This window comes from Myotis davidii, unplaced genomic scaffold, assembly GCF_000327345.1.
Source record: "Myotis davidii unplaced genomic scaffold, ASM32734v1 scaffold187, whole genome shotgun sequence".
NCBI classification, from domain to species: domain Eukaryota; kingdom Metazoa; phylum Chordata; class Mammalia; order Chiroptera; family Vespertilionidae; genus Myotis; species Myotis davidii.
Genome location: NW_006383018.1, coordinates 2,548,525 through 2,566,415, shown reverse-complemented (window position 1 = coordinate 2,566,415; position 17,891 = coordinate 2,548,525). Strand labels below are relative to the sequence as shown.

The 17,891-nt window shown below is 38.1% G+C and overlaps 1 protein-coding gene across 4 annotated transcripts in view; it reads right to left on the bottom strand.

The window, feature by feature from the left end:
• Window positions 1–17,891, bottom strand: part of CDK14 (cyclin-dependent kinase 14) — a 506,888-nt gene that overhangs the window by 277,228 nt on the left and 211,769 nt on the right. For all 4 annotated transcript variants that reach the window (XM_006779192.1, XM_015558314.1, XM_006779193.2 and 1 more), the window contains one exon: window positions 15,613–15,707. In XM_006779192.1, coding sequence (XP_006779255.1) covers window positions 15,613–15,707 — 95 coding nt within the window. The remainder of the gene's footprint in view (window positions 1–15,612; window positions 15,708–17,891) is intronic.

The following is a 17,891-nucleotide window of genomic DNA, read 5'->3' as shown; positions in this document are numbered from 1 at the left end:
CCGCTGGTTGGGCTCATTGGTTGATCATCGACCTATAAACCAGGAGGTCATGGTTCGTTGCACGCTTGGTTCTCAGTGTGGGGCCTGCGGGAGGCAGCCAATCAATGATTTGCTCTCATCATTGATGTTTCTATCTCTCTCTCCCTCTCCCTTCCTCTCTGAGATCAATACAAATATATTTTAAAAAAGATCAGTCTCTGCAGCTGAGACAGACCCTGGGATTGCTGACAACTGCAAGCATTGTGGTGGCCATATTTCCCGTAGTTAGGTAGCAAGTGCTTCTTTAAAGGAGGGGAATGGTCCCCATATTTGTTTGTCACAATATGAAACAATGCTTTAAGAGAAATCTTGAAAAGTGATCTACACTCATCACACACACACACAGAATATGGCATCAATTCTGTGGAAATAACTATACCAATTTGGCAAAGATTTGCCGAGTTCTCCCTCTAATAATACTATGAGGAACACCAGATGAGAAACCCAGCCCCTGCCCTCAGGGAGACGAGCTTCCTATTCATCTTACACAAAGGGCATGATGACAGAAGAGAGTGATCATCTTGACTTTAACCCTTTACAACATACCACTCAGTTCATGGTATTTTTACTCAGGTGAAATCTGATTACATAAAAAAGTTTCTTAGCCTTTTCTTCTATTTAACAAATTACGATTATCTTTTCTATCTTCCAAACCAAATGAAACATCCTAAAAGCAGAAGTCATATTTCCTGTACAGTGGAGTTATCTCTACCTTCTAGCATATTGCCTGGTTTATGTTGTCCTTGCAAATATAATCCAACTTTTAGGAGGATCTGCAGTTCTTAGGACAAAAAAAAAAAAAAAAAAAAAAAAAAGGTTAAGAGCTTTGGCCAGTGTGTTTCAGTTGATTGAGCACCATCCTGTTCAAATGTTCGATTCCTGGTCAGAGCATATACCCAGGTTGCAAGTTCATCCCCAGTTGGGATACGTATCGGAAGCAATCAATCAATGTTTCCCCCCCCCTCCCTCTTGTTTCCTCTATCTCTAAAAATCATATAAAAACATATGGGGGGGGATACAGAAATAGGAGGAAAAAAGAGAACCAGATTTATGTTCCAAATGCCCCTGACAATGGTTGAAATGAAAGCCAATAACTGAGATCCAAAACTTTAAAATGAAGATCACATATTCAAAAAAAAAAAAAAGGAAAAACCAGAAGATGGAAAATTCTTACTTAGCAAATAACTGCCATGACAAATTTATTTTTCTGTCCCTGAATTATAAAATAGAAATGAGGCATGAGCATCTGTTAGGGATTTGTACCTGGACTTGTATCTGCCAGTGAGAAAGGAGCAAATTACTCACTTGAAGTTTGATGTTAACGTAAAACACTAAGTTCATTTTCTAAAAAAGAGGTTTCCAATCATATACAGCAATCAAAAAACACAATGAGCCTCCAAAATGAGCAATTTATACATTCTTAGTACTTAAGTTTTAAAATCAGAACTTCAGCATTGTTTATTTCCTTATATACACCCTTACGTTGTAAAAATGTTCTTGTTGGCTTTAAAATACTCTCAAATGTATGATGTGCCTTTCTACAGTGTATTGACATCCCACAATCATCATAACAAATTATAACAAAAAAACAGCTAAAAGACCATAACAAGTATAAATATTTTCCATCAAGTCAGGACACTAATAAAGGCATGCTCACATTTTGGACATTGCATGTACGCCTCAAAGTTTACTGATGGAACCATAATCTAGCAACAGTTAATTCAAACATCTTCAGTTCCAATAGCCTTGTCACATTTGATAAATTCTGGCAATTGATAAATAGCAGAGATTTATATGCTTCACAACCGTTAAAGTGAAAAGGTATCTAATCACACAGTAGCATACACAATGACAAGCTCAAGCATTTGTCATCCTTAAACGTAGTAAGAATGGATGAAATTCCAAGGGAAATATGGTAAACTGAACACATGCACCTACTTTGCACTCTCTTTAAACCCCACTCACCAAAATTCAGAAGTGCCAAAAGAGATAACACACGCGACATGGATTATTAACCTGGCAGAGGGCAAAGCCTCGACACAGCTCTATATGCACAACAGCCAAAGGCTCAGGGGTTAGTGGCACCAGGATGTGGGAATGAATATAAGGTCTACATGAAGAGATCTAAAGTATGAAAGATTGGCTGAAAGTCTTTTCTGTAGCTATTCAATACTTAGATCTCTTCCCAACCTGCTTACATAGATAACTGCCTCTCCAAAACCCAGAAAGTATAAAACAGAGAATGTCTGAATTAGGAAACCCAACCAGTTAGGGACAAGGATTACCATCCTAAAACAGAGGATTGTGTGGGGTCCTCGCCCCCCATTCTACTTCCAGAGACTGTAGGCTAGGCCTCTGCATCCAGGTGGGGGTTTAGAAGAACCTTCATGGGGATGTCACTGCACCGCGGGAAAGATGGACACTGATATCAAGAGTTTCCCAACAAAATGGCTTAGTCAGTTTTCATGGTGAACCAGCCACTCCACACATGGGACGCTCCCAATCAGGCTGTTACCGCACTACTTTCAAGTCTGACTAGACAGCCAAGAACCACAACTATAAAAAACCACAGCCTATAATATTAAAGACAGAGACCAAAGCAAACAGAAAGAAAAAAGTAATAATAACTTGGTTGAAACAAGGAATATACTGTTCGAAAAGCCTCAAAAAGACTATTAATAATTCCAGTGAGTTAAGGAAAGACAGTCTAACCTTGAAACAAGAAAAGAATATTATAAAATGGAGTATTTTGAACCCTGGCTGATGTGCCTCAGTTGGTTGGAGTGTCATCCCATGCACCGGAGGGTCATGGGTTCAATTCCCGGGTCAGGGCATGTATGAGAGGCAATCAATTTATGTTTTTCTCTCACAGATATTTCTCTCTCTCTCTCTCTTCCTCTCCCATTCCCTCTCTCTAAAATCAATAAAAACTTGTCCTCAGATAAGAATTAAAGATAGATAGATAGATACATAGGTAGATAGAAATATTTTTATAACAAAAGGGTATCTTGGAATTAATAATAGTGAAATGTAAAGACTTGAATAGAATAGATGAAAAGCAAAGTTGAGAAAAAGTCCCTTAACATTGAGCTAAAGCAAAATATAATTAGAAAATATGAGACAAAACACAAGAAAATGAGAAGAGCAATCCAGAAGTTCCAACTTTTACATAATAAAAGATCTAAAGAAAAAGGAGACAATGAAGGGAGGGAATTATAACAAAATACTTTAAGATAATTTTTTGGAACAGAAGAACATATGCACAATAAAGATGTTCAACATGATTAGTCATGAAGGAAATGTGAAACAAATGACAATGAGAAACCACTGAACACTCACTGTAATGAAAAAGACAGACAATAACAAGTACTGGCAAGGGTACAGAAAAACTGAACCCTACACACTGCTGGTTAGATTGTAAAATGGCACATACACTTTAGAAAGCAGAATGACAGTCCCTCAAAACTTAAAGAGTTATCTGATGACTCAGCACTTCTACTCTTTTGTGTGTGTGTGTGTGTGTGTGTGTGTGTAATGCTTGTACTTAAGTGTTCATAGCAGCACTATTCGCAACAGCCCAAAGGTATATCAACAACCCAAACGTATGTCAACTGATAAATGGATAAACCAATGTTATACATCCACTAGAGGCCCAATGCACAAAATTCACGCACGGGTAGGGTCCCTAGTGGCTGCAGGCTGCTGGCTGGGGCCTCCCTTCCTCAGTTGCCAGCCGGGGCCTTCCTTCATTCCACGCCACCTCCTGGTGGTCAGCGCACATCATAGCAAGCGATCGAACTCCCAGTCGGTTGAACTCCCATGGGGACACTTTGCACATTAGGCTTTTATATATATAGATACCATGGAAAAGAATAAAGTACTGATACATGCTATAACATGGATAAATTTAAAAAACATGCTAAGTGAAAGAAACCTATCAGAAAAGTCACATGTTAATTATTCCATTTATATGAAATGTCCAGGCAAATCTGTAGAGACATAAAATAGACTGAGTGGTTACTAAGGTTTAGAAGGGTAGAGAATTGAAGTGACTGCTAATGGGTATGGGACTTCTGTTTAAGATCATGAAGTTTTCTAAAATTAGGTAGCAATAATAGTCCCAAAATTCTGTGACAATACTAAAACCCATTGAATTATACACTTTAAAAAAGAGTAAGTTTTGCTTTGTGAATTGTATCTCAATAAAATGGTTATATATTTTAAAAAGGCTGGAAAGACATGGGTTTCCAAATTGAAAAGGTACGCCCAATGAAAATGAATTTGCATGTTGATCTATTTTTTGCTTCATCATGATATTTCAGAACACTGGAAAGAGGAGTATTTTAAACAGAAATAGTAGAAACTAGACAACAATGGAGCAATGCCAATGAAATTCTAATGGAATTGTTTACAACCAGGAATTCTATAACTAGCCAAAATGTCAATCAAGCATGAGTATAAATGATATTTTCAGAAATGCAATGTCTCAAAAGAAAAAAAAAAATCATCCACATACTCTTCCCCGAGAAGCTATTAGGAAGTCAGTCCCGCCCCAAAATAAAACAACCTGAGATGGAGGGGGAAAAAAGAGCCCCAGCCCAGAAGAGAGGGGAGGGCATCCCAGGAAATCAGTAAAGGGAGATGAACCAGGCAGAGGCTTGGGGAGGCCTTGAATTACAGACAGAAATAAAAAATGGGAAACTATTATTAATTTCAAGGAAACAAAAGCTGAACTGAAGGAGTAAAGTGATCACAATATACTATAGACCTCAACTACAATCAAGATGTATATCAACATAATGCAAATACTAGGTGTACCAGTTAATAACGCGGATTAAAAAAAGAGTCCATTAAATTCCTGTTTTCCACTATAGGAATCAATGGATAATGTCAAATAATCAAAAAGTGGCAATAAAAGAAAGTCTTGCTAGATACTCAGAGGAAAATCCTAAAGAATTAGCTAAAAGAGTTGAAAGTAAAAACTGCTGTTTTTCATAACAAATCATAGAACTAATTGAATTTATATTCATGTGATTCATAACTTGCACCAAATCAGTAATCACAGTAACATAAATGAATGAGTGATTTAAAACTGAAATGGGTTTCATATCCCTTGACAAAAGCAAAAAATGCATATTTAACTAAAACATGTTAACTAAATATTCTTAAAATGCAAGCAATAATTAAAATGATATTAAAGAAAATCCTAAATGGTCATTATAAGGATATGCATGTATCAAATTACTGATTCTGAAAATTGGTGAAGTTGCAGACACCCCATTTTGTATGATATATAATAATGTAAGTTTTCTCACTTAGAGATAAATTTGCTGATGATTCTTTTTCTCCAATTAATAATGGCCTACTCAAACATAACGTAAAGGTAATTGGAATTATTGATCACTTTCATCTTGATCTTGGGTACTTTCAGTAAATGACAACTTTAATATCTTAACTAGACCATTTTTCTAAATTCTCCAAACTTATCATTATTGCCAATCTTATTACATTTAATGCATCATTCCTTCACCTGCCTTCTGAAACATGGACAGTTTTTAAAAGATTATCATTTTCTTAACTTGAGAAAAATGGAGATAACTCCTATCGAAAAAAAAAACTAATTAATGTGAAATATGTTCTTTTCTTTCTAAAGAAATTCTCTTTTTATAACTGTTATGCTCCCTGTAATTTTTCTCTATCATAAATCATGTGAATTAAAATACCAAACTAAGATTCCTAATAAGGATGGCGACCATATTAAATAAAACTAAAACATAGAGAAGACAGGAATGATATAAAGAGAGAGAGAAAACCTAAATGCTCATCCAACAGGATAGTGAACAAGCACAGTTGAACATGACTGGAAGAGACCACAATCCCTCATTAGAGGAGGAAAAGCCATTAGGGAAAAGGACAGAAAAGAAGTTAATTGACTTTATCCTACCAATTAGAGGAAATGAGAAGTTCAGAACAGAGCACTGACTGAAAGTTTGCTTGTTTCCTTGTCATTTCTTTAGCTTCTCCTTATGGTTCGGCATTCTCTTCCTATCTTACGCTGCCTGCACATTCAGTCATCCACAACCTTTACATCTGTTCACATTTGGTCCGTGTTCTGAATGACAACCCATCTCTTCAGAACACAGAATCACAGTATTACACTGTGTAACTACTTCTCCATATATGAAACGAAAACACCTTTGAAATCCTTCCAGAGAGTAAAATCTGTGAGTCAAATCCAGTTTTCCTACTGTTTTCACTAAAACACAAATATGTTGTACTCCCATGACACATGAAGATCTGTGACAGTAATTTATAACCTAAGTGGCACATAGAGATTATCTAATCTAAGACTGCAGTTCTCCATAGCATTTCAACTCCTTTAAATACAAGGGCTATATATTTATATCTCTAGAGTTTAAGGATTACCCCTGGTACAGAGAAGACAGCCCATATATTGCTGGAGGAAAAAAATGAATGAACAAATGAATTAGTAAGTGAATGAGCATAATAAGTCACTTTTCTGCTTCTAAAAATTATGCCAAATGGGATGCATTTACTAACAGTTACAAACTTGTGCGCAGTCCACTGCTATGTACACTTGGAGTTACCTGGATTCCCAAGCTGACACAGGAAATGATCTGATGCAACCACTGGGAAGGGTGTGCGTGGAGTACAGCAGACCTTGAACAACAAGGGGCTTAGGGCTGCTGGGCCCCGGCACAGCTGAAATTCTGCTTACCACTTTCACTCCCCAAAAACTTAACTGCTAATAGCCTACCATTGACAGAAAGCCTTCCTGATAATGAACAGTTGATTAACACATATTGTGTTATATCTTGTATTCTCACAACAAAGTAAGTTAGGAAAAAATAAAATGTTATTTTAAGAATTCTCAGGAATCCCTGGCCAGTGTGGCTCACTTGGTTGAGCATCGTCCCATGCACAAAGGGGTTGCTGGTTCCATTCCAGGTCAGGGCACGTGCCCAATAAATAACTTAAGTACAGTATTGTTCTTAAAAATGGAAATAATGCCCTAGCCAGTGAGGCTCAGTTGGTTGAGCATCGTCCTGTACACCAAAAAGTTACCAGTTTGATTCCCAGTCAGAGTACACACCCAGGTTGGGGGGTTGATTCCCAGTTAGGGTGCATGGGAGAGGCAATGGCTCAATGTTGTGCTCTCACATTGATGTTTCTCTCTCTTCCTCTCTCTCTAAAAATCAATAAACTGTCCTTTAAAAAAAAAAGTCTAAGGAAGAGAAAATACATTTACGGTACTGTATGTATTTATTGAAATAATCTGTGTATAAGTGGACCCACACAGTTCAAACCCGCGTTGGTCAAAAGTGAATAAACTGTATTTGACCTCTTTGCCTGAATTTCCTCACCTGCACAATGGAGGGGACTTAGACCTACTTCCTGGTTGCAGTTGGGACTACATGAAATAGCATAGCTAAATCACACATTTCAGTCCCCTGCCCAGAGTACAGGTTAGAAACCTTCCCTCCAGCATTTCTGAGGGAATGCATGTGGATCCATGTGTCCTCTACTTTTAGTAACAAGGTGCTCATTGCTCTTCAAGGCACTGAATTCAAGTTACAACTCACAGCTGGTTTCTTATTCTGTCTGGAATAGATACGTTACCTTTTCTCTGCTCTCCAGTGTGCCTTTAATTCTCCTGAACAAGTTTCCTGCCTCTTTAATGGCTTCACATTGTACAGGAGTGATTTTCAAACTTTTTCATCTCTTGGCACATATTAATTATTAAAATTCTGCCGCACACCAAAAAAATATATAGGTTGTCGATCTGACAAAAAAATTAGGTGTGATTTTGATTCATTCACACAGAATGGTTATTGTTGTGTTGGCTGTTATCATTTTTTTATTTGACAATCCAAGGGGAAGGAAGTCAGTGGCCCTGACTAAAAAGTCAGGTATTGCATGTTTTAAAAATTCCTGCAGCACCGGTTGAAAATCGCAACTGTACACTGTTCACAGCCCTCTCACCATCATATTGGCCCTCCTCGGTGCTCACTCCTGTTTGCTAGTGTTCTTTGAGCCAAAGAAATTACTAGTCTTTTACAAATGAATTGTTTTTCAGTTAACTTTCCTCCACCCTGCTTTCCTGTATTAGGTTGGGCTGCTTTTTTTTTTTTTTTTTTCCCAAACCAAGTAGACCATTTTACTTAGCCCCACAGCAATTCACCTTGTAGGTTCAGCTCATCATTTCATCATATTCTTTTTTGACCCCTGATTCCATCACTCCAAATATTAATTATGGCTTCCAGCTATAACACACAAATAAGTCAAGCACATCATCACCATGTCTTTATCTGAGTTATTAATGATAATATCAAATAGGACAAGGTCAAGGACAATGCCCTCTGGCATACCCTAATAGACTTTTATCCACCCTCATGTCAATTCATTAATCAATAGGCTCTGGGGGAAGTTGTTCAGCCGGCAATACACTGAAAGAATAATAATCTTCCAACAAGTGAATTTCAATTTTATTCTATTTATATGGATCTCATGAGAGTCCCTGTCATAACCTTTGCTGAAATCCGGAAATACCACTGTTTTTTACTAGAAGGGAATGAAGATTGTTAGACTTTAATGTCTGAAAATCTATTTCTAAATTTCACTAATGTTCTATAATAAGCTTATCTGTCAACAGATTCAGAAGTTTGTTCTCTGCCACTCTTCAAAAATCAGCATTATTTTTGCTCACCTTCATTCTTGATGATTTCTCAAAAATTATAAACAATGGTTCTATGAATCCACAATCCACAATTCTGTTCACATTCTAAATGTAATTTACCTGGGACTACATAATGGACTTACTCTTATAGATGTTTATGAGGTGTTCTTTGGGGGGAAAGAGGGCTGGGAAGAGCAGAAACCTGAGGGAAGTGTATCCTGTATCTGAATGTATTCCCCACTCTGGGAAAATCCCAGCTTTAGGAGTTTGGGTGGGAGGCACGAAACACCTGCCTTTACAAAAGCCAAAAGGCCAGACACTCTCGAAAGCCTGCAGTCAAAACACAGGCATGTGGCCTAGTGTCAGCAAACCAAACACAGCCACGCTCACTTAGCATGCGGAGCTAGCAACCCAAAGAAGCAGGGAGAAGGGAGGTGCCATTGTGACATCATGGGCAGCCAGCCAGTGAAGTGAGAGGCTGTCTGAGCTCACACTCCTGGGGGCAGCAGGTGCACAGTGCACAGTCCAACAGCATGATTTTGGCTCTCAAGCCTCACTCTATTCCTGTCCATTTTTAAAGCCTTCTCAGCAGGTCTGTCAGCCACACGCTATCCTCTCAATAAACGTTTCTGATTAATTCAGCCAAAGAGAATGTCTTTTGCATGCAACAGAGAACACCCACTGGTACATTTATTCAGAGTGGTCAGGCACTTTAATTCCTTTGACTTAACTAGGTGGCAGTGTGTTTTTTAAAAATATTTTTATTGATTTCAGAGAGGAAAGGATGAAGAGAGAGATAGAAACATCAATGATGAGTAAGAATCATTGATTGGCTGCCTCCTGCACACCTCCAACTGGGGATCGAGCCTGCAACCTGGGTATGTGCCCTTGACTGGAATTGAACTTGGGACCCTTCAGTCCACAGGCCAACGCTCTATCCACTGAACCAAACCGGCCAGGACAAGGTGGCAATGTGTAAGGCCTGCTCTATGGCTATGAACTCATATTTGTTCTAAACCTTCTAGTTGGAAGAATATTTGTTTTGAGAGAAAAAATAAAGAATATACACAGAAACATAAAGATGGAAGATAGAGAAATAGAAAAATAAACAAAAATTTTAAAATATTAAGTAGTTCTGTTTTTATAGGTTGTTTGCTTTGAGTAGTAAAACTATTAGTCTCTTGCTCTTCCTATTTCAAATGTCACTCATTTATTCATACAAAAGGTATCTGCAAACCACCTACTATATGCCAGACACTCTGCTGGGCACTGGAGCAGCACCCCTGCTCTTGTGAAACCCAAGTCCCTTTGGCTGGGAGGCTCGGCTGAAATGGTTTCATCTGAGCTCATGAGAAATCTTTCTCTCTGGTGTTTCCTTTTCAGTTTCCTTCGTTGGTTGTTCCTCATCACTTTGACTCTTCATGCTGAAGTGCCCCAGTGTTCAGTCCATTTTCTGAGTTCATTCACTCATATGGTGTTTTAGTTACTAACTGCTGCATAAAAAAACAACCCAAAACTCAGTGGCTTAAAACAACAACCATTGTCGTACGCTACTGTGGCTCAATGGTTGAGCCTCCACTCATGAACCAAGAGGTTGCTGGTTCAATTCCAGGTCAGGGCACATGCCCGGGTTTCAGGCTTGATACCTAATAGGGGGCATGCAGGAGGCAGCCGAATGATGTTTCTATCCCTCTCCATTCCACTCTCTCTAAAATCAATAAAAACGGATTTAAAAAAAAAAATCAACCATTATTATTTCTCACGATTCTTGGGTTGAATTCAGAAAAGGCATAGACAGGACAACTCATCTAGGTCCATGTGATACCAATGAACCTGGAATGCTCCCCCTCGACCCCGACTCCAGGCAGCCTGTTCAATCACATGTCTGGCACTTAGCTAGCCTGCCTGGGGTCCTACATCTAGGGCCTAACTTCACACTGCCTTCTGGGTTCTCTGTTCTCCTCCACATAGTATATGGCCTCTCCCTCTCTACATGGTCTCTCCAGCAGGACAACTGGAATTCTAACACAGTCGGTCAGGATGCTCAAGAGTGTGACACAGAAGCAGTTGGGACCACAACTGTCAGAGTGTCACTTCCGCCGTGTTGTTTCACTGGTTAGAGCAAGTCACAAACCCAACCTAGACTAAGGAATACACAAGAGTGTGAGTATCCTGAGGCCTGGTTCATGTAGAGCCACCAACGTAATCGTTACCATACTTGGTGATCTCATCCCAACTCCTTGTTAAATAATATCTACAACCCAGACAACTTCCAAATCTCTATCTTGGATCTCTCTGCTAAATTCCAGACTCATGTTTCCAACCGCCTGTGACATCCCCATGTGCATATGTAACAGGCATCTCAAACTTAGCGCATTTAAAACTGAGCGGCATCCTGCCCATGCTGCTCCTCCTGAGGTCTGCCCCACCTCTCCTCACAGCAGCTGCACGATTGTAGTGACTCAAGCCAAAACCCTGGGCATCACCCTTGACTCCACTTCATCTCTCAAATCCTGCGCCTAATGCTACCAGCTAAACCTTGAAAATATATCCAGAATCAACCACTTTTCATCACTTCCACTGCTGACCTCATCTCATGCTTAGGTATTAGCAGTAGCCACTTGACTGGTCTCGCTGTTTCAGAACTTGCCCACCTGCAGTCTAGTCTTAAGAAAGCAGCCGGAGAGATCCAATTAAAATATACGTCGGATCAGATCATTTCTCTGCCCAGCATCTTTGGTGGCTTTCCATGTCATTTTTTGAGTTAAAGCAAAATTCATTAAAACACAACCTTATAAGGCCTGACATAATCCAGACCCCAGTGCGTTTTGGACTGTGTCTCACCCTTGGTGGCTCTATTCCAGCCTCAGGGGCCCTGCTGCTCCCCACACAACCCTGAATGGCAGCCTCTTGCCCAGAATATATGTCTTCCTCCTTCACCTCCTTCAGACTTTCACCTGAATACCTCTCACTTTTTCAGCGAGCCTTCCCTGATCACCCCCACCTAAAGTTTGTATATGCACGGACATGTGCACATGTGCTTTTTCTCATAGAAAGGCAGAAAAAATGTTCAATTGCGCCAGGATAGATTAATCTGGAAACCAGAATGCTGAGGGAGAGCTACAGTTTTCCAGAACAGATGTGTCATAAAATCATGCAAATGAAAGCATTCTTCATAGATACAGAAATCAAGATGTATGAGGCTGAGAAGCCAAACAATTAGGTAGATTGTGTGACAGGGTGACAAGATATCCTAACATCTCACAACCTCAGAGCATCACATCAAACGAAGCCGCTGGTTAACCCTAGTAGGCTGAGGCTGAGACGCAATGGCCAGTATTTTAAGGCAGAGAAGACTCGGCCTAAAGTCTTCCCTTTACCCTTAACTTATCTGAGTGATTTTAGTAAATCTGTTCTGAATTCTCTCTGAGCATTATTTTTCCTCATCAATAACAAACTGGATAACAAATGTCACATGCCTTCTATACTTCAAAGGGCTAAAAAGGGAATCTAATGGAATAACATTTATGGAAAGTGCTTTGTAGAATGTAAAACAATATAAAAATAAATTAGATGATTTTGGGTAATACATAAATCACTGTGAATTTTAGTGACAGTTTTGTTTCATGTGGAATACAGATTTTTGTTTGACATAATGTTGCACATTAGTTTGGAACATTTTCATGAGTTTACAGCACAGTGGAAGAAATAAAATGATTGCCCCAATGAATATCATGATTAGCTATAAGTTTGCTTCTTTTCTTCTGATACATAATTATTAAGTGTGTAATGAAAAGTGCTGCTACACATACTTTGCTCTCATTTAATTTAAAATAGAACAGAATAGCTATGCACTTCAGCTACCAGTAAAATATTTACATAGCCATGTTTACTATTAATATTCTTAATTCCACTTATGGAATCTGTTTTAAATTTTTCAGCATGGTGTTAAATAGGGTAAACGTGGCACTTATTTGTCTCTAGCAAAAAATAAAAACTAAAATGCTTAACTTTCTGTTTAAGTAAGGAAAACAGCCGTGTTAGCACTTCCGCTACTTTCTGTATTTCTTTTCCAGGTCTCAAACCTACGCAGAAAAAGATAGCTATAACAATATTTTAGACCATTATGAAACCAGATGCCTTTTGAAGCTCAATGAGCCAAGCCCTGGATGATGGTGCTCCTTCATACTGAACAACTGGTAGCACATTCCCCAGAATATTACCAACCTTCAACTTGCAGGTCACTCTATCTCACACCTTGAAAATGGACAAGAACCTACAGTATACTTCAGATGTTGTAGGAGCTCTTCACAGTACTTAAGAAATATTAACAATGGCCTGTTATCCACTAAATCACCTTAGTAACAACCTCCAAAGTCATTTCCTCAAGTATTCCTTAACATCACAAACTTTTCATCACTTATTTCATTATTCTGGCCCTCAGAAGGCTTTTATGTAACCTAATATGTCATTGGTAGGAATAATAGAAAGCAGCTAGGCAAAGAAAAAAAATCTATTATGCAATGTATAAACTATCATAAATAATAATCTTTCACTTTGTGGAACTCAACTTATATAGGTATCTCAAAAAACCCTTGAACACTTAATTCATTCTAATCCAAAGAAAAAAATCCAATAATGTCTAATGAATCTTAAATTATTTTACTTTCCCTTCATATCGAGGATTTTAATGGGCATGATGTGTTGGGTTTTTTTTACACCATTTAACTTACTCATTCCCCTCCCTCATGAAAAGGTACTATGTATTAAATGAAACTACAAAATCAACATTTTTTTATAAGATTTACTTTGATGTTAACAATTCTGAAATGTGGCAATATCATCATTAAGTTCAGGAAATTGTAGATTAAAATGTTTGATACTGATTTTAGGGTTTGCTATATATGTAACAAGGTTCTTATTTCAGACATTCATTGAAACATGGTATTTAAAAATAAATAAAAAAACAAATAAACTTCAGTTGTAGCAGCAAAAAGTGCTTCACCAGAGAGAGCCAAAGGACAGATGAATAAAAAAAGACAGACAAAGAAATATGGAAAGGTGAAAGGCCTAGAAACAATGGGAAAGTGAGGAAACAGAGTGGAGAACTGAAGAGGCAGGGCAGGGCGATCATAAACCATGAATGACACAAGCTTGCCTCATTCTCTAAGAGAGAACAGGTTCATCTAGTTCTTCACTCCCACAGAGAGGTGAGGAATGAAAGGTTGGCCGTGGAGTACTGCATATGTGCACGCTATTATGTGGTTGTTTTAAGAGGACCTGGAATGTAGCCACAAGAATTGGAACCATAGATAATTTCACTCACAGAAAAAAAGAATGATTGTTTAAAAGTCGGTCTTAATCGGTTAGCAAATATTGCAAGACAGTGAATTTCTTTGCTTTTATGTGACAACTTCCACAGAAAATCAGAAAATCACATTGCATCTGTTATGTACATTTTTAGCTTCACAGATGTATTTAATTTTCCTTTATGATTTGGGAGACATATTTTCACGTTATTTTTGTTAGTTTCTTTATCACTGTTACTGATTTTAGGTGTCAAACTACTTTTCTTCCTTTTAATTTAATTATCCAGTTTTGGGAAAGGGGTCAAGTGTACTTTTGAGATATCTTTTCTACAAAACAATACATAAGTTAGTCATATACTGAGGAAAAAAATCTAGATTTAATTGAAATGTTGCAACTAGACATACTAGAAAATATGAAACAAAAATTCTACATTCCAGTTCTACATCAGCTGAATGTATTATTGATTCCAACATCATCGATATAACAAAGGAAATTACACTTGCATTAATGTGTGAATCTCTATCCATTTTTGGTAGCATGTAATATATTCAACTGCTCAGCTCTAGCTGTCCTTGTAGCCACATTACCATATTATTCACATGTATCTATCATTTATATGTAAATAGACAAGATAAATGGCTTCTTCATAAGACAATTTTCAAATGACAAATAGACACAGGCAGACATTAGCAAGATAAAAATGTTGCAAATATTCATTCTATTATATATCTTTAAGGAAAAATGAAAACTATTTCAATTTTTTTTAAAGTCGTATGGTAATTACAAGTCGGATCTTAATACATTCACAATACCAACAGCTATTCTTCTCAATAAAAGCCTCCACCAATGTCATTTGTATCTTATAAATTACATGTTCTAAGATCCATCTGTGAAAATTGAGATGCTAATTATCATGGTTACATTTCATGATTCCACAGTTAAATGCTGAAGTGGAGCTACACAAATACCATATGTTTTTCTAAGAGAAATGGAGAAAGATTAATTATGAGTTCAAGTCCAAGTCTTCTAGCAGTTATACTCTCAACACAATAAGATCATTACATTGTATTATGCAAATGGGAAGTTTTAATTAATAGCTGAAATACCAAGTGAGGGGAAAAACTATGAAGTCTAAATTGTAAGTATCAGGCTTTTCTCCACAATTTAAAAAAAAACAACAAACCCTAATAAGGTTGCTTTTGAAAAACCAAGTTAAAAATCCTGCCCTTCCTGCCAAATAAAAACTCCACATTTTTAATTGTCTGTGAACTTCCTTTGATGGAATGATCAGCATCATGCTGTTTAATCCTATTTAATAAACCTAAGTGTTACAGTGTATACTAGCAACAAGGGTTATAAATAGATAACATATATGATGAAAATTCAAATTAACATTTTTAAGGATTTTTTAAAGATATATATCATCCAAAATGATGCAAAGTTACGAGTCTTGTGTATTCAGATAAAATACTAATTTCAATTCAGCAACCTAAACATAAAACTCTATGATAACACTATAAGATTTTTATTCATATCTATAAAATCTGAATTCTTATTTTACTCACCACATATTCAAACACAAGCGTCAGCGTCTCCTTGGTGTGGATGATGTCATGAAGCAACACTATGTTAGCATGTTTTAGTCCTTTCAACAGAGAGGCTGCAAAATAAAGTGGACAGAGGGACAACTGATCATGGGTTACAATCAATTGATATCTTTCATTATCATTTTAGGACATTGTCAGACGAAATGTACCTATTTTCCGATTTCCCAAGCCACTGACAATTCAGAATCAAGGGCAGAGAACCCAGGTTAGATGAAGCTCTCCCCTCTTTCCTCCCGCCCCCTCCTCCTCCCCTGTTATTCCACCTATTTGTTATTAATCTTTAGTTAGATTCCATTACAGTCAGAGAACATACTTGGTATGATTTCAATTCCCCTACATTTTATCAGCCAGATCTAGTTTAATTTGTTTGGTATATGTGCCAAATGTATGCAATGGGGCAAGGGTAGGTTTACAGTTGTATGTGAAACACAGAATTTGTGTTTATATTGTTATCTATTAATTATTGTATTACTTTCCATACAAATAACTGTACCTGCTTTTGCCACGTCCTGTACCTTTTGTTGATGTTGGGTGGAGAGTTCTATAAATGCCAACTAGACCCTGCTGGGTGACAGTTTCTATCAGTGACTAAGAGGAGTGTTAACATCCACAAGTGTCATTGGAAATCTGTCAATTTCTCATTTAAATTCTACCAGTTTTTGCTTTGTATAATTTGAAGCTCTGTTGTTTACTGTATATACATTTAGTATTGCTATGTTTTCTTTGTCAATTGGTCCCTTTATCAAAATACTAGAGGCTGAGTGCACGAATTCGTGCACCTGGCCTGTGGGATTGGGCCAAAACCGGCTCTCCAATATCCCCCAAGGGGTTCCGGATTGCGAGAGGGTGCTGGCCAGGCCGAGGGACACCACCAGTGCACGATCAGGGCCAGGAAGGACCACAGAAGGTTGGCCAGCTGGGGAGGGACCACAGGAGGGCTCCAGAGTATGTCAGTCCCATCTCGCTCAGTCCCTATCAGCTGGACCCCAGCAGCAAGCTAACCTACCAGAGTGTCTGCCCCCTGGTGGTCAGTGCACATTATAACAACTGGTCAACCATTCAACTGTCTGCCCCCTGGTGGTCAGTGCACATCATAGTGACTGGTTGATCGGTCGACTGCCCTCTGGTAGTCAGTGCACATGATAGCAAGTGGTTGAGTGGCCTTAGCATATCATTAGCACATTACACTTTGATTGGTTGAACGGATGTCCAGATCACTGGACACAACATATACAGTTTTTATTATATAGGATTAGCATGCATGAGATAATAATTTTTAAAATTACAATTAAATCACAGCATATGAACTCTGAAGAAACAACTACTATACAGACTTATGATACTTTAGCACTGTTAATTCCAATATTTTATAAACTTCCTTCTTTTACTTATTCAACTAGCCTATCAGCCTTAAACAAAAAAGCAGTGGTTCTCAACCTTCTGGCCCTTTAAATACAGTTCCTCATGTTGTGACCCAACGATAAAATTATTTTTGTTGCTACTTCATAATTGTAATATTGCTACTGTTATGAATCGTAATGTAAATATCTGATATGCAGGATGGTCGTAGGCGACCCCTGTGAAAGGGTCGTTCGACTGCCAAAGGGGTCGCGACCCACAGGTTGAGAACCGCTGAATTAAAGCTTTATTCAATAGCAAGATTTCAGATATTAATCTGAGGACCAGCTTTCACATTGCTCATTTTTACAATGGACATGTGAAATGTTCACTGGCATTGACCAAGGACACTTGCCCCTGCACTAGTCTTTTGAGGCAGGCTCATCCTCTGAGAGTGCTACTTCAGACCACAATAGGGGATTTGAAAACGATGGCCAGGTGCCCTACTTCACACCTAGTCTGTGCAGGCACGTAAATAGGTGAAATGAATTCAGGACCAATGAATCTCACGTTGTATAAAAGAGCCTGGCTTTGTGAAGCAAGTTTTAGAAATGTATTATGTAATACCATTTGTAATCTTGTCCAATTTCATTCTTCAAGTTCTCCCTCCACTTGTCAAATAAACTGATGATCTGCCCTTATCAGCAACAGCTCCAAAATGGAACTGACGCTTATGCTTCATTGAGAATCCCATCCCCCAAGGATCCTTTGCTTTGGGTTATTAAAAATTTATTTCTATTGATTGATTGATTTACTCCCCCCACTTTCTTCTCTTACCACGTACACCTAAACTCTCATTTCTCAAAGGAATGTCTTCAGACTCATCGTTTCCCTTTATT